The sequence below is a fragment of the Balearica regulorum genome, chromosome 4 (assembly GCF_011004875.1).
Source record: "Balearica regulorum gibbericeps isolate bBalReg1 chromosome 4, bBalReg1.pri, whole genome shotgun sequence".
Lineage (NCBI taxonomy): Eukaryota > Metazoa > Chordata > Aves > Gruiformes > Gruidae > Balearica > Balearica regulorum.
The window spans coordinates 65532655-65556622 of record NC_046187.1 but is presented as its reverse complement, the minus strand read 5'-3'; the positions used below and the strand labels follow the sequence as shown (position 1 = coordinate 65556622).

General features: G+C 41.0%; 1 protein-coding gene across 1 annotated transcript in view; it reads right to left on the bottom strand.

Annotated features, from left to right (window-relative positions):
* The window catches only part of PROM1 (prominin 1), a 64385-nt gene extending 40822 nt beyond the window's left edge, over positions 1 to 23563 (bottom strand). The window contains exons 1-3 of the mRNA XM_075752446.1: positions 23346 to 23563; positions 16044 to 16457; positions 708 to 766 (exon numbers count right to left, since the gene is read on the bottom strand). Of these exons, the coding sequence (XP_075608561.1) occupies positions 708 to 766; positions 16044 to 16263 (279 nt within the window). The 5' untranslated portion in view covers positions 16264 to 16457; positions 23346 to 23563. The remainder of the gene's footprint in view (positions 1 to 707; positions 767 to 16043; positions 16458 to 23345) is intronic.
* Positions 23564 to 23968: the final 405 nt, after the last annotated feature.

The window sequence follows — 23968 nt, the reverse complement described above, 5'->3', positions numbered from 1 at the left end:
GACTACAAGTAAGTAGCTCATAATAACGTAACTTGTCCATTGTGTGGTCATGGTTAAGGTTCCTATTGCAGGAACTCAATCAGCAATACTGTTTCAAAAATGGGCTACTGTCCTTGAGAACAGCACATTACATTTATCTTTTCTTGCTATCAGATATCCTAAGAATTTAAACTGCCACAGGATAACCACAAACCTACACAGAGAATGGAAAATATCCTTGACGTGATTAGCACACTACATAAACTAAAATATACTTTATAAGTAGGCTACGGAAACTTTGTTTTACAAAGGCACCAGAACCAGCATATAAATTCAACTTTTTGAGGACAATACCTGAAGCTAACATGAGAGCTGAGCAGTAATGGTTCTCTCTAAGCATTTTTAAATAAAAGCAATATTTTTCAACACAAAGAACTTTCAGTTGTCATGCAACAGACACCACAGTCATGTTATGGCTGGAATTTGTAAGTGAGCCTTAATTCTATGTAGCTTCTTTACAGTGGCCTATAAAATTTTCTTTGTAATATTTTTTGAAAGGTTTTGGTCCCCCATTTTGTATGAAACCATCAGACTTGTTATTCACAAATTTCATTCTTGCAGCCTGTTATGGCTTTAAAATACTATTTCCTGGTTTAGAAACAAAACTGAATTTCAAAGTCAAAGTCATTGTTTTCATTATTTTATGCAGATGCACATAGACAATTTACCTTTTGATAATCGCCCTGCGTATTTCCAAACTTCTGCTGTGCTAATTTTCTGATGAGATCTGAAAATAAGCAAGAATATTCCAGAGTTTTAAACAACATAAATTATAAAAATGAGAGGAGGATGGTATGAATTCTACTGGTAGATAGGCAAGATGAAATTAAGAACAGACATCAACAAGATAGGCAAGCACATAAGTGTTTCCATAAACCTGTCTAGTAACAACATTTTTAATCAATTGTATATTTTATGAGCTCACAGGAAGATAACCAGGTTATCTATCAATTAATCAATTCCCACTGAAATACAGCAAAGGTTTTTCCAAGGTCATCCTCCATACCATAAAATTATTAAAAGTTAATCACAAACTTATCAATTACTTGGACAATATTCTGGGTAACAGCTTTGCTTCGTGTTTATGCCAAGTATACATATATATACACACACACAGAGAACGCATTAGATTACATAATATGCAAAACAAGCATGTTAATGATGACTTCTTGACTGAATGGTACAAGAAAGAAGGCCCTTATCTTGCCAACATTATCCCAATCTTTTTTTCTTTCCTCTGGACCAACAGCCTTTGTATGGAGCACAACCAAGACAAATCAGAAAGCCTAACACATGCCAACTTACTGTGTGTGCAGCTCCATCTAACATACTCATTTCTAACTTGTTCACAATATAGACAAAATACAGCAACCACAGAAAAAAAGGAAGTAGGAATTTAACACAAATAGTGCCACTTAACATTATAAATATCATTTCACCACACCAGTTTCTTTCAGTAAACCCCAGCAGCTGGAATGAATAGATCCCTTTTGGGGACATCACCAGCCTGCTCTTATGGAGGTTTTGACAACCCTACAGGAACTATGCTGGGAACTGTGGTTCCCAGTCATTGCTGTGACACCCTCCACTTGAAGAGGGGCACCACTAGTTCTGCAGACCCTCTGCCCCAGAGGGCATCAGCAGCTCTGGGTGTGCTCCATGCTAGGTTGTGTAAAAGCAGCTGTGTTTGGATGTTTGGGAGAAATGACTGACTGAACTTCTGGTCTCCTCTGATGAAGGGGAAACACATTAGGAAGGAGCACACTACACCTCAAGCAGCAGCACTCTGCCCCCCATGTTCATACAGAGCTGGACTTCATGGTACTATTGCCCCGTCGTTAGTCTCCCCATATGCAAATGAACATACTTGATAAAAACCTCCAGTAAGCTACCTATCCTGGGGATCCATAAAGGACTTCAAGGTTCCAAGCTGATTGTTTACCTCCCAAAAATCCAAGCCCTCTCAGAATTTATTGTAGCACTCGTGAAATATGTTCAGTGAGGTCACAGGGACTGCTATCTCACTCCTCTCTAATCCTGCATGTGGCTCAAAAACAAATTCCTAAGCAAACAGCACCCATAGTCCTCCCTCCCCAACACCCTGCACTTGACTGATCTGCAAGTTGAAGAGATCCTGAAGGGTACCCTCACAGAAAACTGCGTCCAAGGAAAGAAAATACACAACAGTGAAGCAACAATTGCTGTTTTAAGGAACGTATTGCCTGCAAGGAAGCTGCAGCCAGCAAGACTGCCGATTAAAAAATAAAAAAACCCATAAATCTGTCAACGTATCTCAGGAGCGTCAAACCACAAATCATCCAGACAGGAAGTATATTCTGTAACGCAAAAACAGCACTAGCAGTAGATTATCAAGGAATCTCTATGGTGAGGCAACCTCATTTTGGAAAGATAAGGTAGAAGATAAGGCTGAATCCCACAAGAACAGAAGTAAACCCAAAACACATGTAGAATGAGCACCCAGAAAGAACAAAAGAGTTACTATCCCTGCAAATCTTTTCAAAGAAAGGGCACACACCACTGCATGGGCAACACACAACTGATCCACTGCTGCAGCTCTGAGATATCCCGCACACTGGAACCAGCAGAGTCCTCCCTGTATGGAGGCCACCCCAGGCAGCATCTGTGTTTCTCTGGGAGTTTCAGCAGCAGCGAGGTATACAGCCAAGTGAGGCAGAACTGCACAAACCCCAAAGATGCCATTCACACTGGTTGTTAGACAATTTTTTCTTCTTCAGCAGAGATAAGATTTCTTTCTTCTTTTGTATGTCTATATACTTAGCACGTAAATAAATTTAAGAAATGTTGGTGCACAAAATATAAATACAATGAACTTTCTCTACAGCTAGATGTCTTTTAGCAAGCAGTAAAAGGGCTAAAATGACCCTCTTGTTTACATAGTCAATCATTTAGCATTGTGTGAAAACACACTGCAGAACAGCCACTAAATAGAAACTTCTACCAGCTTAAGTGAGAATGCAATTGGGAAGGAAGACAAAGGAATAGCATCTGCAATCTCCAAATGCAGAAGCCGACTGCCCAGGATGCTGTGGAATCACCTTCCTTGCTGCTACTCAAAGGCCAACCTGCCCTCTCTTCCAGGCTGCTCCTCACTCAGAGGTTCATCTTGCTTTGGAAAAGGATTGGATCCGATGACCTCTGGAGGTCTATTCTGATCCAAATTACTCCAAAGTTATCCTATGCTCATCATGACTTTTTATTATAAATTATTTAATGGAGCAGTGAAAGCAATGCCAGGAAGCACGTGAGAAAGCTAAATTTTATTATTGACAAAAACTGCCTTTGATACATTTCCTACCGTCTAGAATTGGTGCAAGATAAAGTTTTAAAAGCATTAGCCTTTCCCGTTATATAAAAGTTGAAAGAATTTACCCGTTCTTCCAGCTGAGCATCTGTCCCCATCATAAATTAAAATTAAAAAACCTCAACATTTCAAAGTTTTACATACATCTATACACACACATATATTTATGGGCATCTGTATGCACATGTAAAACTACTCAAGAGAAACAGAGGATGGTTGAGGCTAGAGGGAACCCCCCTAGATTGTCCAGTCCAATCCTCCAGCTCAGTGCAAAGTCACCCACTGCAGGTCACCCAGGGCCACATCCAGTCAGGTTTTGAGTATCTCCAAGGAGAACATCTAATACTTAAAAAACCCAAACCTAAAACACCCCCCCACCAAAAAAAAAATCCCACCAAACAACAAAAAACCCTGCTCTGATTACTTGTGATATGCTTAAATTGCTCAGAATGCTCCTAATTCAGGTTTTTATTTATACTGTTTCCATAATTTATAGCCTGCCAGTCAAAAAACCCAACAGAAATCAACCTGAACACACTATCACAAACTGATGTAGAAACAAGCATTTTTGAAATTTAGAGGCTCTAAAGCCTGTTCATCAGAAAACAAAACATCTTTAGGTTTATAATAAACAAGAAAGCCTGAAAATACGTACAAAAAGTTACCACACGAATTGAATAAATTAAATAATGAGAACAATACAGGTTTCATAGATAGCATAATGGCCACTATTACACAGCCCATTTTTTCCCCTTAGTTTTCCAGAATGTGAGATTAGCCCGCTAAATGAAGATTTACTGCTTACATTATTTTGCAATGATTTTTCAGAAGTAACATAATGCTTCAGGGTGTTTTTCTCACCAGCCAGCACACAGTGATTGACCAGTCTTTGCCATGAATTTACTATTTCAATAGCCTTCAGTATCAACCGGATTAGACATATTCCCAGTTAATTCATTTCAGATGAAATGGGGAAGTCATATATATACATCCATAAAAAATAATTTTGGCTATAACTGAATGTGAGATTACCTGCAGTTACTCACCCACACACCTGTAAGCACAAAAATGCCTTAGTGGTTTTGCAGCATCAAGAATCTCCCTGCTCATTGCAGAGGGGTTGGACTAGATGGTCTTTTAAGGTCCCTTCCAACCCAAACCATTCCATGATTCTATTACGTTTTACACACATCGATAGTAATCACAGTTACAACTGCACTGCTTAAGGGTTAAGTGAGGGAACATCCTGTGCCAGGTACTGTGTAAACATAAGCATCATGTTTTCACATATGGCTACGCTGCTTACTGTAGCAGTGAAGAAACACCTCAACTCAAATTTAATTCAGCCTGTGATTTTGGTTTGCTTTTTTGGAAGCATCTTTCTTGCCTAGCTAGGACATCTTATCTCTAGCATTCAAGTAAGTTTTTATTTAAAATTGAATTAAGGTAGCTTCACACAACTCTTCTGCATTACTGGTAGAGTAGCACCTTGATGTTGATTTCTGTTTCAAATGTAAAAGTGCTAGGAAGGTGTGATAAAAAGTGGTGTCCTCTATTTTCAAATTAACAGGATTACTTCTGAAATCTCAGCTTGACCAGCTGCACACGTTGTTTCACAGTACCAGTAATCCAAGGCTTTAACCCCAGTGATAAAATGTGTTCTGTGCTAGAGAGATTTACCTTGTGAGGCTCATTTACACAGCTAATTATATTACTGCTTTGCTCTGTCTCCTTCCTGCTGTCATCACACATGCGAAATGCCATCTGCCCTAGTAAATCTAACTAGCCAGATGAACTGTTAATTTACCAATGCAATTTGTGATGAAATATTAAGCACCTGTGAGGCACTCCAGGTAAAAAAAAAAAATCACCAACTCCTGCATTGCATGAGTATTGTATAAATACACTCAAAATCTCATTGCCCAGGCAAGAAAATAAGGTTAGCACTAGGCTTGCTTCTTAGAACTACTCTACAAAAAAGGATAGCAAAAATAATAGAGATTTAAAAATAAGCTGTCTGGCTATTAAGTACCAACATAAATTAGTTACAAATTCTTCTGCCAAGACAGCTTTTCAAACCTAGGTGACAGGAAAAGAGCTGGAGTAAAACCTTTGGGAATGCTATGCTTTCTCTTCACTCAAACAATTCCACTGAGACAGTTCAGTTATAGTGCAACTCCAGTATTCATCAAATTATGCCAGAAATTAATCTTTTTATGCATAATATAACATATTAGGCTTCTATTCTGAAAAGGACATCAAGCAAACCACTAAGAACCATGACTGAAGCATTCATGTTGCACTGGATGGAGATTTTTCAGAACAGGGGAGAATTACATAGATAATATACACGATAAATTAATAACTGCTTTAATGCTATCTCATTCTAGTGCATAAAATAACCTGTTATTCTACAATGTCTGGAAGAACGTGTTTGAATGGAGGTAAAAAAATGACAGATACATACTAAATTGCTTAAGTATTTTAACTTCTCATCTCATCTGCTACAGTAATCTGTCTTTTCACCCTCTTCTGCCTTCAGTAAGATGTTTCCTCTCATCAACACGATCATCGTCCATTCCCATTCTCTGACTCCACATTCTTTAATTACATGCTGATCAAAAGCAAGAGAAATAAGCTTAGTTTCAAAATCCAGCAACACACAATATGACACAAGCAAAAATGTGTAAATGCATTTTTACGGTCTCGGCAGACTTGAAAAGCACATACTGCTTTATTCATAGTTGAAAGGACAAGCTACTAAACCACCTAGAGATGAGTCTTAGCTTATACTGGATGCACTGAGGGGCAACGTGAGAGGGGGTAGAGCTGCAGTGTGAAGCAGGTAATGAAGAGATGAACACCTATGAGCAGGATTGAAACTGTACAAGTGGTCAAAATAGGGTGAGCTTTAACCAGAGCACAGGTAGGACTAAGCACAGTATGACTGCTGAAGATGAGGAATGCAGAGCAGCAACAGCTGCTTAAGGAACCAGGACATGAAATTAAGGAGACCCCTTTGCTCCCTTCCAGACAGAAAACACCACTGATCCACTGAAGAAATTATACAGCAGTGGATCAGACAACAGTAATAGTTAATGAACTTCACTCAAGCAGACAAAAAAGTTCCCCAAAAATATGGATGAAAATGGAAGTTTTATAAATTTAGCTTCCTCAAGGTTGTTATTGGTCAGGAAGACCAAAGAGGTAATTTAAGTCTTCCACAGAAAATCATCACATCTTACAGCTGCCCCAAACTTGAGTTCATTCCTTTAGTGCAGTCACATTTTCTGTTTAAGTACATGCTGCTTTCCATCAATGTGCACAGACAACGTTAAAGAGCCTGGTGAGGAAAAAGATTTGAAGAAAAAAAGTAATAGCCACAATACTGACTGTTGCAGGACACCTAGAATGAAAGATTTCTCCTTTGAAAATAACCTTTGCAGGAACCTTCTGGTTGTTCTTTGCTACAAAGAAAGTTCTGTTCTTGCTGAAGTTTTGGAAGAAGAACAAAAAGAGAAGCCTTTAGAAAAATCTTTGCTTAGGAGGCTGTAATAAATTTGCATACATCACACAGATACAAAGTCAAGTAGAGGGCTTTGAAGAAGTATTCCACACAGAAACTTCATTCTCTCATTTTCTGAGGGCAACAAAACTTTTGTATCACATTGTTTATGTCATGGCAGCTATTTTTTGACACTTACTTTGTTTGCAACAGCTACCTAAAGTTCTCCTTAGGCCACCATCTGGTAAGGATTTACAACAGATTACTGGCAAAGATTTAACTTGGTGCGCTGTATATGCTTGTCTGTTTTAGCACACTGCAGAGAATGAGCAACTTCTTGCTAGTGTGGGTTGTGCAGACATACTAGATTTGTAACTTTGATCAAAATAGTAAATATTTAGACTGTATGAACAACAACATTTTTTCTACTCCTTTCTCTCCTCAGAAGTTGCTGTAAACTGAGAAAAGCACAGAAAGTGCTCTCTTATATTGCCCAACTTGAATTACTGGAAATATGAACAAAGACATTCGGGAACGGTATGCTGGAGCCTTGCTGGTACCAGCTTTTAATTATTTCAGCGACTAGTGTTCTGGTAGCTTCACTGAGATTCCTCAGAATTCCCTGTTTTCCCATTTCTGCATGGGCCACTGTCTTCCACGTTTGATAACCATGGCACGCATATTGGTTCAAAGTACTACAGAGATCACTACTTCACTCAAAAAAAAAAAAAAAATCAAAGCAAAAGTAAAGGTTGCTACTCTGAAGAAAGTTAATTGGGCCTCAAGTTTATATTCGTTCCGTACAGGTACATCCAGGCATCTTCCAGCCGAGTTAAACAGCCAAAGTAATAGTAGTAGTAAGAATATTCACATTCACAACTGTAATCACTGTTTAAAGTCCACAAAAATAAAATAATTTGGTATATTTTCAGAGAAAAGAAAGACCTTTATTATGATATGATGAAATATAGGTCATAATGTAATCACAGAACTGTTCTTAGATGAGAAGAAATATATCTGTTTATTCCAAAAATGTGTCAAAGCAGGTTTGTGGGGTTTTGTTGTAACTGGTAGGCTTACACAAAGATGTATATACTGATAGATTAGCCAGCTTAAACTTAAAATAGCTGATATTCATGGCAGCTGGTTTCCCTTCTTACAAGAAGATAACTTGCTTGTGGAAAAGGGAGAAGTATACTCAAAAGTTTTAATACCAATATGGAAAGATTTAATACTGCCAAAAGGATGACAAAATCCACTAAAATTAATACCTATACATTTAGTTTTCTCCAGCAACTTTTGAATAGTGCATATTCACTTAGAATAAAGCATCACTTTTATTAAGATCTAAGAGTTACACGAAGCATCTTGAGAAGCAAAAATACAGGGAGAAAAAAAAAAAGAGAGGAAAAAAATGCAAATTCTCATAATTTTCAATGTAATTAAACATTGAATATGAGGACCGTAGAAAGAAGATATGTTGCAAAGATCTATCCAATTCTTATTACTTTGGCTGACATCATTCAAGAACAAGCCATGACCAAACAAGACCTAGGAGTTTGTTGCTCTGTAAACAACAGCCTAAGCAAATTGTCAGACACACACACACACAAAAAATAATCAGTGAGAGGGCTAGGCTAATGTTATCTAATTATGATGGTCTATAACAAAGAAAAGAGAAAGTCAAATGACTGCTTTTCCAATAAAGGGCAGTATCAATACAGTATCTCACATGATCAACTCAAAATGCTTCATAAAGGCCAAGATGATGAAGGAATTGAGAAGTCCCTTAGAAGCTTGTGAAAACATTATTCCAGTAGTTCAGTGACATCCCCTTCCCCCTGCCCCCCCCCCCCCCCCCCCGGTCAGTTCCATAAACTACAAATTGGAAAAGACTATGAGGTTCAACACTATGCAGACAGATAAGCTTGCAAAAATTAAATGGAGGGGGAGGATGGACAGCAAAGTAGTTGCCATTGTTAAGCCAGGAAAAATCAGGAAGCCTCAGAGTGGCCTGAAAACTCCCATGACATCTGCAGTCACAGGTAAGTTTCAAAGAGCTTCACGCACAATACACACTACCAGAGAATGTGGCTGACCTAAAACCTATTCCATCCCACTTCTCACCATAAAAGATGCTGCAGGTATGCTCTGGAAGTCTTAAATAAGCTTTCATGCTTTTAGTGGTTTAGATTTCCTGACTAGTTCTGTGTTAACAGAGGGAGGGACGCACCTTCTTCACATGGTATACGGTGATTGTGTGCTGGCATCTGAAAAGCAAAACTTAGGCTTTGACCATGCTGATGCCCAAGTTGTTTGTCTCTTTGCTATGAGATACAAAATGGGATGGCCAGCCTTTTTAGAAGAGTTAAAAGTGAATGCACACAGAGCTTAATTCAGTGTTTTACTGTAATTGCTAGTACATAGACACCGCACTACAGTCAACATAGCTAACGTTACCATCCCCACCCCCAACACACAGACCACACAGTGGTGCTAATTATCTAGATATATGTATTTTTAGGACATGGTACCTTTGTTGTTTGTTTTTGTTTTGTTTTTTTAATATAGAAACCCTATCAATGAAGTTTCTTTACTTAGAATGCTAAACAAACAACAAGGCCACATTCTGTCACAATATCATCCTGTACCTCCCTTCCTTGTAGTCAGCATTCCTGGATTTAGCTGCGCTCAGAACTCATTCCCTGTGCACCAAGGCAGGGAACACTGATCAGCTCTTTGGTTGTACCTTATGTCTCACCTTAATGTCCACAGACAAACAGAAAAGGGTCGGGACAGTTTCAGGCACTGGCCTGGCATTGCCCATGCTGTAACTATTAGCAGGTTTCCTGAGACAACTCAGTACCTCACCCAGAAAACGCCCAACCCACTTGCCAGGAAACATTCCCAACAGACAGAAAGGACATAGCTGTCCAATTTGGAAGGGGTGAAAGGCAGTTTAGGTTTGGGAAATATGAGCTGAGTCTCAACACCACACAACTGTAGGCCTATTTTATTTATTATTATAATCTAGCTTTCAAGAGGCACCACTGCTTGAGGTGCCCTCCAGCCCATTACCACAACTGTCTGTGGTCATGCCACCTCTCAATATCCTGCCCACAGAACGTAACCAACTCCCCCAAACTCTGCTTGAGGTTCATTTTCAGTAGTTCCTCTCTTCTGTCCTAATAGTGTTGAAATTGTGAAGCTGGATTGTCATTTTCCAATTGCTGTCAAGGCATGTTTTTTTCCTCCTAGGCACAGCTGGCAGGCAGTATTAACCAGATCAGTGCAAGCACTGAGGATAACTGTACAGAAAGGATTCCAGATGTGTGTACAGTGCAAGGCTTTCAGACGATCAGCTACACTACACTGATTAAAAAATGACTTGCATATTTTCCACTTAATACTTGTCCACAAAAGAGACTCCTTGTTTATGTAATCCAAAAGAAGTGGGCAGGAGGACATAAGAGAAGTGTTAATGTCTCCAACCATAGTTTCCTGCAATAGCCTCTAGTAGATAATCTGTATAAGCCTGCCCTCCCTCAAATCTGTCTCCCCCCGTCCACAAAAAATCGTTTTGACAAGCAATCTATTAGATAGTCTGCAGTTTGAAATAGTTCAGGGAAAAAGGAATTACTCTTCTGACACCTAAGAAATAAAAAAGCAGGCCTTAAATCTGCTTCACAAACATTCTCGGAGTGTTCCTTGTTTACTTGTATGTCATCAAGTAGAGCATGTCAACTTCCCAGCATGAAATGAGCAATCATTTTTTGAAGACTATTTCCCTAAATGTATACAAGTGGGCAGAGAAAGAGGCTAATTTACCTTGTATTTTCCTGCTGCTCCATCTTTCCCAGTATTTCCAACGTTAGATACATTTCTTTCAATGTATACACCATATTACCAAATAAAGGAGTGCTAAAAATCCCCTTTCTTATCCCCCCTACCCAAATGGCACCACCACTACTTGCTCTATATAACCTATGTCACTGAAAACTGTATTTTTGATATACACACTTCAGCTACTACTCTAAATTCGCATCACGGCTCTCGCCACAGCACTGGGAAAAGAAACCAACAAAACCAACCAGTTACAGGGATACGCTGAAGGCACTGACTCTACAGCTACTGACTTGTCATTTCACAATACAGCTTAGCCAATCTAACAGTTAACTTACTAGAGGGCAGGTCTTACTCTTCCTCCCTTCTTCTCAGTTCCTGCACCAGCAATTGCATCTGCGCTCCAAACCCTGCTCCATAAGCTATAAGAAAACCAACTCACCTGCACAGGGGGATAGGTGTCAAACACTAGCTCAAAAAAGCAGTCTATCACATCAGTGCAGTTCCATGCCAAAACTAAAATTGATTTCACACAACTGGAAAAAAGATATTGTAATTTAAGTTCTTATTAAAGGTCATAATTGCTTTGGGAACCTCAGCAGCATCTTATGTTGCTGAACTGCAGCATCTGCACATAAGTCAGAGCCAGAGTACAGCCCTTTCACCATGTGCTGGTGTGGACACGCCTAGCATTCCTGGGAAAGCCCCAAATTGAAAAACAAAAGGGCATTACTAGCTATGTGTAGCTGAGTTTGGCTCCAGTGCTGCAACATCCACACACATGTTTGGCGGTTTTTTTGTAGGGGAGTTGTGGAAGATTTATTACTAACAGGAAGCAAAACTAAAGTAGAAATGGACAGCCAAGAACGAAATAGTTACAAAAAGCAAAAAAAGTTAGTTTTACACACAAAAATATTCTGACTGTCCGAGTTTAACTGAGGGGGTGACAAGGTGGTGTAATTATTTCTTTTAGAACATCACATCCAACATAGCTAATGTAGTAAAGTAAAAAAATAAAAAACCCAGTATCCTAGGAGCTTATCAAATCTACCTACAACAGGGGTTTGCATATGCATTTTCTATTACAGCTATACTATCTAGAGATACACTGTTTATTTTCACATCGTTATGTGATTTTTTTTTTAATGTTAAAATGTTTTGATTGCTGAACACACTCATGTGAGATATTAATTGCAGAGACAGGAACACAAGACTAACTTGCTGAACTTGACAATTTGCAGCTGCTTTAAAGGCTGCCCAGGTGAGGAGAAACGAAGACCAAAAGTGGTCAGAGACAGGACCTTCCATTAAAATAGTCAAGTTCTGATCCTCAGTCTTATGGTCAAACTGTTCCACAAGTGAGACTCCACAAACAGAAAGAATTGAGAGTTGTAGCCCAGGTCTAAAAACCAGCTTGTTTTTATCCCCCTAGGCAAACAGCACAATTAACTCTCCATACTATGTTTTGCCCAGGAAGGTCAACAGTTTGTTTTTATGTTAAAGTTTTATTCCCACTTCAGCAGAAACAGGGTTATTCAGAATAAAAAGGAGAAGCTGGAACAAAGCAGTTCATAAGTGGTACAGCTGTCCTGCAATACGTTCAGATATAGCAGAGTAAGGTAAACAGGCCTGCAAGTTTTTGTCTTATTTCACCTAAAAATAGGAGCAGAAGCTTTATTCCCAGCTTGTTTCCTTTATGAACTCTTCAGATTTTCATTACAAGACACAAACTGTGAAGCTGAAGATTTGTTGTGCACATCCTGCTGGCAAGTGGAATCTCAGATTAACATTGTCTTACTGCAACTAACAACTGGTTTCCATGGGAACAAAGACAAAGCCATGACAAGATATTCACTGCAGCCAGAGGATCATACTGACCATGCCCTGTCTACGCCAAGTTCACATCTGAAGGTCTCCAACACAACAGGTGACATGCACTATGTCACAGCCATGAACTGACAACGTTATTAATAAATTAATGCTTTGGCTTACAAGTTCTAAGCAAGAGAAAAACAGACAACTTGCTTTGTTAGATGTCCTCTTAGCTGAGTGATAGAAGCAACTTGTAATTTTCCTGTTATCATCTATTATTGTAACTGCTGCAGGAAAGAATAATGATGCTCTATCCTACACAGTCCGCAACAAAAAGAGTAGTAGCACCATCATCTGCATTTTACAAATGGAGAAAACAAGGCACAGCAAGTGACCTACCTATTGAGCCTCAGGTAGCAAACCAGTGACTGAACACAATCTTTTTCACTCCAGTGTATCATTAACTCAAAGTGGAGGCTGTTTACCTGCATAACAGTTTACACTTCAGAGTAAATTCACTCCCATTTACACCAAAACATCATCTAGTGAGGACAAAACTATTTGACTAGTGGAGTTTAAAGCAGAATCTATTTACACTCTCTGAAGCATTGCAATCAGGTATCCCAGTTAATTTTTTCAAACTAGTTTCTTGCCATATCCAAAGAGCACAGTGCTGGTCTTAAAGACTCAGCAATTTTAAAAAAACTTAAGGGGTTAGTTCCTTGCCCTGGTTCTGTTACTGTGCTTTACACAAGCACTATATTTAATCCCATTAATAACTTACCTATTAAATCTAAACCTAGATTAAATTGTATGTCCACTAACCAGATGGCATGAATAAATTTAGAAGTGAGTAAATAATTACTCACTTGGATTTAACTAAAAAAAACCAAAAAAACAAACCTCCAAACCCCAATAAACTTACAAAACATTTCTTGACTTTTTCTTTAAATGAAGTGATCCCTTCCAACTTTTAAGTAATATATAAGAACATTTATTTAATTGTTAAGGCTTAACAGCATGCAAATACTTTTAGAACAGTGTTTCCTAAAGACTCTGATGTACTTCATATTTTCCTTTATCATAACAGTATAAAGCTCTTACTAGCTTTCTTCTTAAAAGGCATACTTAGGACTGAAGGAGCATGAACGTTATACTGTAACACATTCAGATCCATTGGAGCACTACGGCAAGCACAAAAGTTTCTTGCAAAGGCAGAAATATCTATATGCAATTACACAATCCTGTAATGTCTTTTCTTCCCAGTTAAGAGTACTAACAGTGGACTGGAAAACCAAACACCAAGTACTTCCAAGTATTAGGAAAAAAAAAAAAAAAAAAAAAGACTACTACGGTCAAAGTGATTGATGACAAGTCCTGCACACGAACTGCACTTCTCCTCCATGTTACGGTTATATGCAATACAGCAGCATCAACCTGGAGCTAACTCTTCTTAAGCACCAGCTCAATCAGAATGACTAAGTTTTGAGTTAGAAATATCAAAAGATTTGCTTTCTGTGCCCATTTGTGATTATGTTTATTTTCATCTCTGAATCAGAATTAACTCTATTTCAAGTTGGCAGTTTAAAAAAAAAAAAGCATTTCAAATATGTAACTACACCATTAATAAACTGAATGTGAAAACAGAACAGCATATGGCAAAAGAGATTATGGGGATTAACCAATTAAATGGTATGACTCAAACTGACATGATCCATCAAATCTGTATTTTGCAGTGAGGTATGTGGGGGAATGGGAAGAGGACTTCACCTAATGCAAAGGCAAACTTCTAAAAAACAACTGATTTGGCAAAAAGTATCTGCAAGGAAGGAAGGAGAGGTTTGAGATGTTCAAAGCTTACAAGCTAAGAACAAGTAATTTACTTCTGGATGTCTCTTCTCTTTAATGCTGCATTTCACAACACCTACTTGATGCGGAACCTACTACAAGTAGTCTCACAGGACTATAACCTTGCTCGTAAATTCTACTCAATAATTATTTACATCCTTAGGACACATAATATTAACTTTGACACACAAGGTTACAAACCACATTCCTGTACCTCACTGAAATCAAGTTTCCACAATCATAAGAGAATAAAATATTCAAGCAGGGCTTTAGACAGAACGAAGGCCTGTTTCTAAGAGTTGAATGCAGATGACAATCCTAACATATCAGGTCTCAGAGAGGTAAACAGCTCATTTGCATATTTAATGAAGGAAAGAGGCCACAAAAGCAGAGGTATCTGGAAACAGTTCCTCCAAAAGGTGACATTACTGTCAGCTTCATGCAATTGCCCTCATTACACCTTGTGCAAGATCTGCTCAGAAGACAGACCCTGCAGGGAACAGGCCAGGTTTTTGCTCTCCAGGTTAACACCTGGGACTCCAGGCATTTGTCTAAATAGAATTCATTCATTCAAGTTCATTTGAGCTCATTCTACAACTATTGAAGAAACATCAAAAAAGACAAGCAAATAGTAGTTCACAAGGTAACATACAGGTACGTGACCAAAGAACTTAAGACTTTAAATTACTAAAAGTTTTTACACGTAAAATTGAAAGACGTATTACAAAATAATACAAACTCTTTTATATGCAGTTACACCTAAACCAGCGAAAGGAATCAATTACAAACCAAAGCCATTCTTAGATTTTATTAAAGCTTCACCTCAATATAATTTTAAATGCCAATCTTATACAAGCACATTAGCATTTTCTTATAATAACTAAATGAAAACAAAAAGCATACTGGAAAGTTGATAAAGCTACCACAGCCACAGAGTGCTCAAAACCACCCTTTAATCAATGCAACCTCAATAAGCACACGCTTCTCATATCTTAACTTTTTCATTAGAAGATGGACAACTTAGTAGGAAAGAAATGGAAAAAACCCCAAAACTCAATAAAACAAATACAGTTTCAAGTCTTAACTTCAGCTTACAATGGAACAGGAAGTTACATGTGACTCTGTAATGGAACTGCCCTTATATAAAAATTGACTGTGGATGCACAAATGTGGAAATGAATGAAATTTATTTCAAGTTGCTAAGTTTCCATTTCCTAGTCTAAACTTTGTAACATTACAACCACCTGACTGCTTATAATATGCAAATCTCAGAGGTATCTCTTATGGATTTAATATTAAATACAAAGCACTTTATGCTTTACTCCTATCTCATTCTTCTGAGCATACATAAGAAAAAAGTTTCCGTTAAGAAAAAAAAAGCCTCAAGTGCATCAGTGACAGCTTTGAGATATGTAAGCAAAGTTCTGTGAAATTTCATCAACATTTCATTTTCATTAACAACTTCCTCCCCACTATGCCTAGCAGAAAAATGTTATTTTATATGGAACTGTACACATTTCCAGGCCAGAACACATGCTATAACAAAGCCCTTCATATCATTTACTTCCAGATTATGGTCTTGGTATCTACAATAGGATGAAGGCATCAATAACAAACTACTTTATTTAAAAAAAAAAAGATTTATCTGCTTACCTTGAGGAAAAGAATTTGGCTGCACTAAGTACAGGAATGCATGTACTATTTTAAACAAAATTCCTATTGGCCCAGGTTCATGGTATGCACCTGTATCATAAGTCTTGGCTGGTACAAATCCAAAATCCAAAGTCCCAGGAGGTGGTTTGTATATACGCTGTACCTCTGAAATAGTACTTCCACAAAACAGCAGCAGCAGCAAACAGAGTTCCACAGCCATAGCTAGCAGTATTCATAAAATTGGAGGTAGAGATCCTTGTCCCACCAAGTCTAGAAATCTTCAATGCATTCACTTGTGGGATAGCTTTCTAGCCAGGAAAACACTGGTGCACCTTCACACCTATTATTCTTTAATGTATTCTTGCTTTGGAGTGGTACAGAAGCCTCTCATGGAAATGACTCAGCGCACCATCTCTGGCAAAAACAAGAAAGAGCTCGTTAAAGTGCATGCAAACAAACAGGAAAGTGCAAGATAACCTGCAATTTTCTGTGGAAGTTGAACATATCAATACTTGTAAAAGCAAGCCAGACAGAAAAAGAGAGAAAAGATTGAGGTTTGTGAATATGATGATCTACTACATACCCTGTACTTGAAAGAGGGGGGAAGAACAATTATGCACAGTTCCAGGTCAGTGAGTTTTCAAAAACAAACAGAGCACAGCACTGGGACAGCTCCAAGGGAAACAAAACTAAGCAACAATGTATGAATTGCACTTCTGACAATATGTCACCTCAACAGTTACACAATGCATTTAGTCAGCCACCTGATGTTACTGTAGTTGATGGCAATTATTACAAGTCATATCCTGTAGCTTCTTTAATATCAAACTTTCAGTAAAACCTTCCAGTTTTAATCTATAACCTTCCAGTTCATATGAGTCTGCTTTCCTTCCCAGTGTATGATGGGCAGATGGCACCTTTCTGACACCTCTTTCACAGCTAAGGCCACAGATTCCACCTCAAGGAAGAATTTAAGATGCCAGCTACTCCTAATGGTCCTCCAAGACTGAGGAAAGAAATTATTCATCACTGAAAAGTTAAACAAAACAAACACAATGTCACCATCCTGACAGGTGAAAATGTCAGTAATTACCTACTATTAACTCAAACTATCTCAAGGCTCTCCTTTGGAACTGGAGAAGTCAATTCAATTTTTACTCATAGCTCGCTAAAGCTGAGCAGCATTAAGATGACTTTGGATGCTTACACATGTTTGAGAATGTTCTGAATCTACAAAAATCATAGCGGTTTAACCAACTGCCACTTAAGAAACATAAACTGAACCACCCCCTGCATTTCCAACAAAACATCTTCATCTACCTGGGGCTAGGTAAGACTCCTTCACTTCCGCATGGGCCACAGTGGCCTCCAAGGAAACAGACCAAAAAAAACCAAACAAAAGGCAAGTGAAACTTCTGCCCCTTTCTGACTTGGGAAGTTGCACATGCTTGATGAGTGTGCCAGTGATCACTGCAGTGACTTTCCCACCTGTCAGACCAGCTTATCTTTGAAACATCTTTTGTGATCTACCAGAGTGCCACTGGTGGGGATGCCTGGGAACACACTGCTCGTGACAAGCCGCCCAGTTCAAACTGGAGAGCACCCAGCACAAACTGCCTTTGCTTGGCATACCTGTGCCTCTGTTGCCTTTTTCAGCAGCACTACCTAATAAAAATGTTTTTAATCTCCACCTTGGTGTTCAGAGCATTCACTTGCAAGAATGACAGCAAAATAACAAAAACACCCCATGGCCTCAGTCAGCCCAATCCTACACCAATACCTTGACTTCCAAGGTACTTCCAGGTCAAAGACACTCTAAGGACACTAAGACTTCAAAACTGGTATTAAGGTGAGACTTAAGTCTCTTCCATGCTTTACAGTCTCTGGTAAAACACAGGCTACCTTCCTGAAAACCAGTATTGACTTGCAAGAAACCCTCCTACAGGCTTGTTTAACAGTCCATGCTGCATTCAAAGGATAGAGCAAGATAAAGAAAAATATGAAACAAAGGAATACAAGACCAGATCAAAGAACTAGACAGTTTTGTTTCCCTGAAGTCCAACTGAGCTAAGAAGAAAACCTCAAAGCTATCCTTCCCCTTCATTGCTAGTGAAAACCAAGAAGAATGAACAGTAACAATGCTATGAATAGCAGAATTATCCAAGCCTTATTCAAAAAGGCAGTGTTAGCAACCACTCTGAAATATGATGCTCAACACTTAGGAAAATACTCATGGTTTGATGTGTTCTATCTGGAAAAGAATGTTTTGTTGAAGAATAATGAAAGGGGAAAAGAAAGTCCAGCTCAAAAATATTATTTCTTCTCCTTTAATTTTTTCTTGACACTAGTTTTCTTCAGCCTAAAAGATGTTTTTCAGTGGAATTTTCTTTTATGCACTTATTTCTCTAGGGCTGAACACAGAAGTGGTCAGAAGCTGAAAATCGCTTAGGCTGCGGTTTATTATCAAATCTACAGAAACTCTACAGGACAAAATATCACAAGACCAGAACTAAGTGGGAAAAAAAAATAATAATTTGCCTTAATGACAGAACAGTGAAGATCAAACAAGCTTGATACAGTATAGTTGTGGTAGGTTGACCCTGGCTGGAGGCCAGGTGCCCACCAGAGCCGCTCTATCACTCCCCTCATGCACTAGGCAGGGGAGAAAAAGTACAACGAAAAGCTTGTGGGTCGAGATAAGGACAGGGAGAGATCACTCACTAATTATCGTCACAAGCAAAACAGACTGAACTGAGAGAGGGAATTCATCTAATTTATTACTAAGCAAAACAGAGTAGGGGAATGAGAAATAAAACCAAATCTTAAAACACCTCCCCCCACCCCTCCCATCTTCCCGGGCTCAACTTCACTCCTGGCTTCAACCTCCACCCCCCTCAGCGGCACAGGGGGACGGGGAGTGGGGGTTACGGTCAGTTCATCACATGGTGTTTCTGCCACTTCTTCGTCCTCAGGGGGAGGACTCCTCTCATCCTTCCCCTGCTCCAGCATGGAGTCCCTCTCACAGGAGACAGTCCTTCATGAACTGCTCCAACGTGAGTCTCCTCCACGGGGTGCAGACCTCCAGGAGCAAACTGCTCCAGCGTGGGTCCCCCAAGGGGTCACAACTCCTGTCAGCAAACCTGCTCTGGCGTGGGCTCCTCTCTCCACAGGGCCACAGGTCCTGCCAGGAGCTTGCTCCGGCGTGGGCTTCCCACGGGCCACAGCCTCCTTCAGGTGCCTCCACCTGCTCCGGCGTGGGGTCCTCCACGGGCTGCAGGTGGAATCTCTACACCCCCTCATCCCTCCTCCATGGGCTGCAGGGGGACAGCCTGCTTCACCATGGTCTTCACCACGGGCTGCAGGGGGATCTCTGCTCCGGCACCTGGAGCACCTCCTGCCCCTCCTTCTGCACTGACCTTGGTGTCTGCAGAGTTTCTTACACTTTCTCACTCCTCTCTCCGGCTGCAAAAGCTCTAACTTGTTTTTTCCCTTCTTAAACATGTTATCACAGAGGCGCTGATTGGCTTGGCCTTGGCCAGCGGCGGGTCTGTCTTGGAGCCGGCTGGCATTGGCTCTATCAGACACAGGGGAAGCTTCTGGCAGCTTCTCACAGAAGCCACCCCTGTAGACCCCCCCCCACCCGCTACCAAAACCTTGCCATGCAAACCCAACACAATAATTCAACTTGGTTTTCTTAAAAAAAGTTTTGACAGTTTTTGTAAATAAAGTTTAGTTTTCTGAAGACTTCTCAAGTACAGTTGCAACACTTCAGTGAGTCAGGAGAAAAAGCTCACACATGGTGACTGATCTTTGATTCCAAGAGTTAAGGAAGAGGTCAAAAAACATACAATATAGGGAAATGTTAGATGTGTTTTTAAAAGATGAAATTGAGAGGAACATGGCCTCCATAACTGGTGTCTTAAGGCAAAGCTAGAAGACAGGGCATTGTAGTGCATTCTGTTATGCTAGAGAGAGGGCAGAAGATGACAAAGTACATACAGTTTAATTCTCCTTAATCTCAAATCTGACAAAAAAAATAATTGTATCTAATTGTACAAATAGGCAAATAAAGCACTATCAAAATGTCCTCCCAATATAGGAAAATAAACACTATGCCTGCATGGAAATGTGAAGTCGTATATTAACCAAGACAGAAAGTTGGCAGTTTTAAGACAAGGACACTATTGAAATTGCAAGGATACTGTACTGCAGAAACAAACAATATTCTGCTAAGTGGAGACACATAACCAGCTTTCAATTTCAAAGACACTACTAAAGCCTCCAACTCTACATAATTTTCAGTTAAGCTTTTGTAAAGCTCAGAATTTTTCAGCAAAGCAGGTGGGTTACTTGTAAATCAAAGAACCTGCAGAATTCTGACCATACTCTCTTCCTCTCCCTTTGTTGGCAAACATATCACGATAAACATGGTATATATAATCTTACTGGGTAATTCCTCCAGGCTGACAGCAAATCTTCTCTGTACTACATAAAACACTAATGTATTTCCAAGATTACATTAATAATGATCAGAAACTTACAGAAACACTACTAAACCTATAACTCGGGATACCTCTGAGCATTCAATGTGTATTCAACCTACCTAAAAATAACTCAGACGTAAAAAGTTCCCAACAGTTATCTTTGTCTTGATATCTAAAAGAAACTTAGCTGGGAGGACATTAGTAGTTAAATATGCTAGACAAACAGATGAAGAATCTATCCATGAAATTTGTAATTGTGAGAACTGCAAGAATGACATACATATGAGTGACATAAAGAGAATTACCTAACAGTACTTGTCATTGCAGCATGTGGCCATCTCACTTCCTCAGAAACACCATGGCATCACTGCAGTCAATGAGCTACCATAACTGCCAGGACAACTCTCCCCAAGTCCAAATAAAGAGTCAATGAAAAGAAGCTGTGTGAACCTTTGAAGTGCTTACATTAATTATCAAATAAGATATCCATTTCATTACTATGTTTATATAAAAAACCAACCACATTAAGTACTTAATAAATTAAACAAACACTTTCATTATTATATATATCTTACTTTCTGTGTGGTTTCCAAGTGCCCATCTTTAAAAGATTAGAGCTTTTGCTTTTTATTCTGCAGCTGTCACTAATATTCTCCACATACAAGTCACTAAGCATAATTCCTGGGGTCTTAACCACTATCTGTGGAGAACACCATCACTCTTTTACCAAGTATGCTGCAGTATTATCATCTCTCTGATATATCTTACTTATTAAAAATATTGTAATATTCTCCAAAACCAATAAAGCTTCAACAACTCCACTGTAAGTTTAAGAAGGGGAGAGGAGACACAACAAGAGATGCAGAAGTTCAGCAACTGCTCATATGATACATCAACTCCAAAAGAGCAGAGCTCAGAAACAGCATGATGTCCAGCTCTTTGTTTCAACAGGACTGGCCTCCTTCTCTTTAACACTGCAATCCATGCAAATACAGCGCTGCAGTGCAGCGATGCAACAATGATTAACCCTGTGAACTGAAATTCAATCAACCAGAGGCTAGACTGCTAAAGCTCAACGTGGAAGCCTGCTGGCAGCAAACCACAAGGGGATGGTGGAACATGCAGTTGTCCATAGGAAGCCCACACAAAGGATCTGGCTATGTTCGTTACAATTCTGAACTAGTGACTTGAAAAATCCAAGTCCATAATCCTCTTCAGTGAGGTTGCTCCAATGAGAGCAGCCACCACGAGAGTGAAATGCATTAAAACAGCCACAAAACAGATCATTACAAGTAGGCTACAACTCCTAAGTATGCATAAGAAAAACCCCAACCCACAAACAGCACCTTCCCATTCAAGAAACGTAACACAGCAAGCCAAGCTAGATGAGGGCAAGTTAAAAAGGTACAGTTTTCTGTTACAAAATCTGTCCTAAGCCTACTACCAACAATTACAACCTGCTGCGATAGGAGAAGTAGGAAGCAAATAAACCTAGCAAGCACTAGGGACTGCAGAGTAGAGTCTGGCAGCACCAACAAAACCCAAACAAATAGAATCTTCCACACAAGGTAGCCTCAGTATGCATCTGACATGCTTGCTATATGCTCAAAACAAGTGCTCAAGTCAGAAAAACTGGATATTCAGAACCCAGGTTGGTTTTGAGCAGCTACTTAATATTTTGAAAATAAATAAATAAAAAGGCAACACCAAAAACACCTGCTGTTTCACAAGTCACAGCAATTCGCAAACAGCAACAGACCTGTAAAAAGTAATTCCAAGTGAGATACCTTCCCCAGAAGACCAGCAAGTCTGATTTTCAGCTGACTGCCTAAATGTTTAGAGTATATTTTCACTAACTGAACAAAAAAAAAAAAAACCACAAAAAACGTGATTTTAAGTGGTACCTTTACCCTAGTATTCATAGAACATTCTCTTGTGAGAGCACTTTTCAGCATCACATAGAAAATTTTAAACACAGTAAAGCCAGCCCATAAACAGGCGGGTGAACTGATGAGGGCTAAGTACATGTCCCAGTAGTAACATACTGGGACGACAGACCCAACATACTCCCACTGGCAGCCGTGACCAAGTTTTTCCCTTGTCTTCCTTCCAATTACTAAAACTGTAGAGAACTCTACCACGCTGCTTAGTCCTTGATCTGCAAACTCTTCCTCTACCACGCTGCTTAGTGCTTGATCTGCAAACTGCATAGTAGCACGGGTACCGCAGCTCTGCCCCTGCTGGAACACCGACCGATTTGGTAGTTTCTTCAGTTGCTCCCCTGCACGCCTGTGCAGGGAAGGACACAGCCCATGTTTACCACCACAACTGCCCCTTCCTACCCGCTCTCGGATGAGGTCCCCAGCTCACAGCTGAGCTCACCCCTGCCGAGAAAAAGATTTGACCACCCAGGGTGGGCTGGCACGATCTGCCCAGGTGCACACCAAGCAGCAAGCCGCCGGCAGCGCCGCCTCAATTAACTCCTCCGAGGCGGCATTCGCCGCAGCGCGCTGCCGTACCGAGCGGGGACGCCCGGCGGGAGCGGACGGGCCCCTCTCCCCGCTCGCATCCACAGTGTCACCGCAGCGCCAAGGCAGGGTTTTGCCTCCCTGCTTCCTCCACCCCTGACGACCCGATTTCGAGGCCAGCACGGAGTCCCCGTCCCCCGGCGCCTCTCAGCCTCCCCCCCGCCCCGGGCAGGTGCCCTGATCGGGCGCCCTCCCCCCCGCGGAGGGGCTCCCCCCTCTCCCCGGAGATCTCCGGAGCTCTCCCCGCCCCATTCCCGCCACCCTCCTCTCTTCAGCGGCCAGGGACTCACAACCGGTTCCCGATCCCTCCTCAGCCGGCCCCGCCACACACGGCCCTCCACGGAGGAAACCCGCTTCACTCGCAGCAGCCGCGCCCGCCGCTCCGCTCTCCTCAGCGGGCGGATCCGCCCTCGCTCCCCGCGGACCGGCACACACCGCCCCGCTGTACCGTGCCGCAGCCCCTTCCCCCCCGCCAAACCCGTCCCTCCCGCAGAGCCCCTGCCCTCACGCCCGCGCCCTCGGATCCCTTCAGTACAGACTTGCCCAGCGATCGCCCCCTCTGCCCCCGCCTCACCCCGCGCTTTTAGGGCCGGGGCTCCCCCCCTCAGCACCTCCATCCCGCCACTCCCCACTCACAGGTCGCTTTCCCAGCCCCCACCGACCCCCTCCCCGCGGGCAGCCGCCTCCCTCGACGGCCACTCGCCCCCCTTCACTCGGCTTCCCACAGCGGACCCTGCCCGCCGACACCTCTCCTCCAGCGGGGGAAGGGGCTGCCCTCCCCCCTCCCGCGGCCGCACTCCCGGCCAGGACCTTCTGCCGCCCGCAGCGGGAGCAGCCAAGGAAGGTGGAGGACCCCGAGCCCCACCCCCACCTGCTGCCTCCCCCAGCCCCGCCGCGGGCAGAGTGGCGGCAG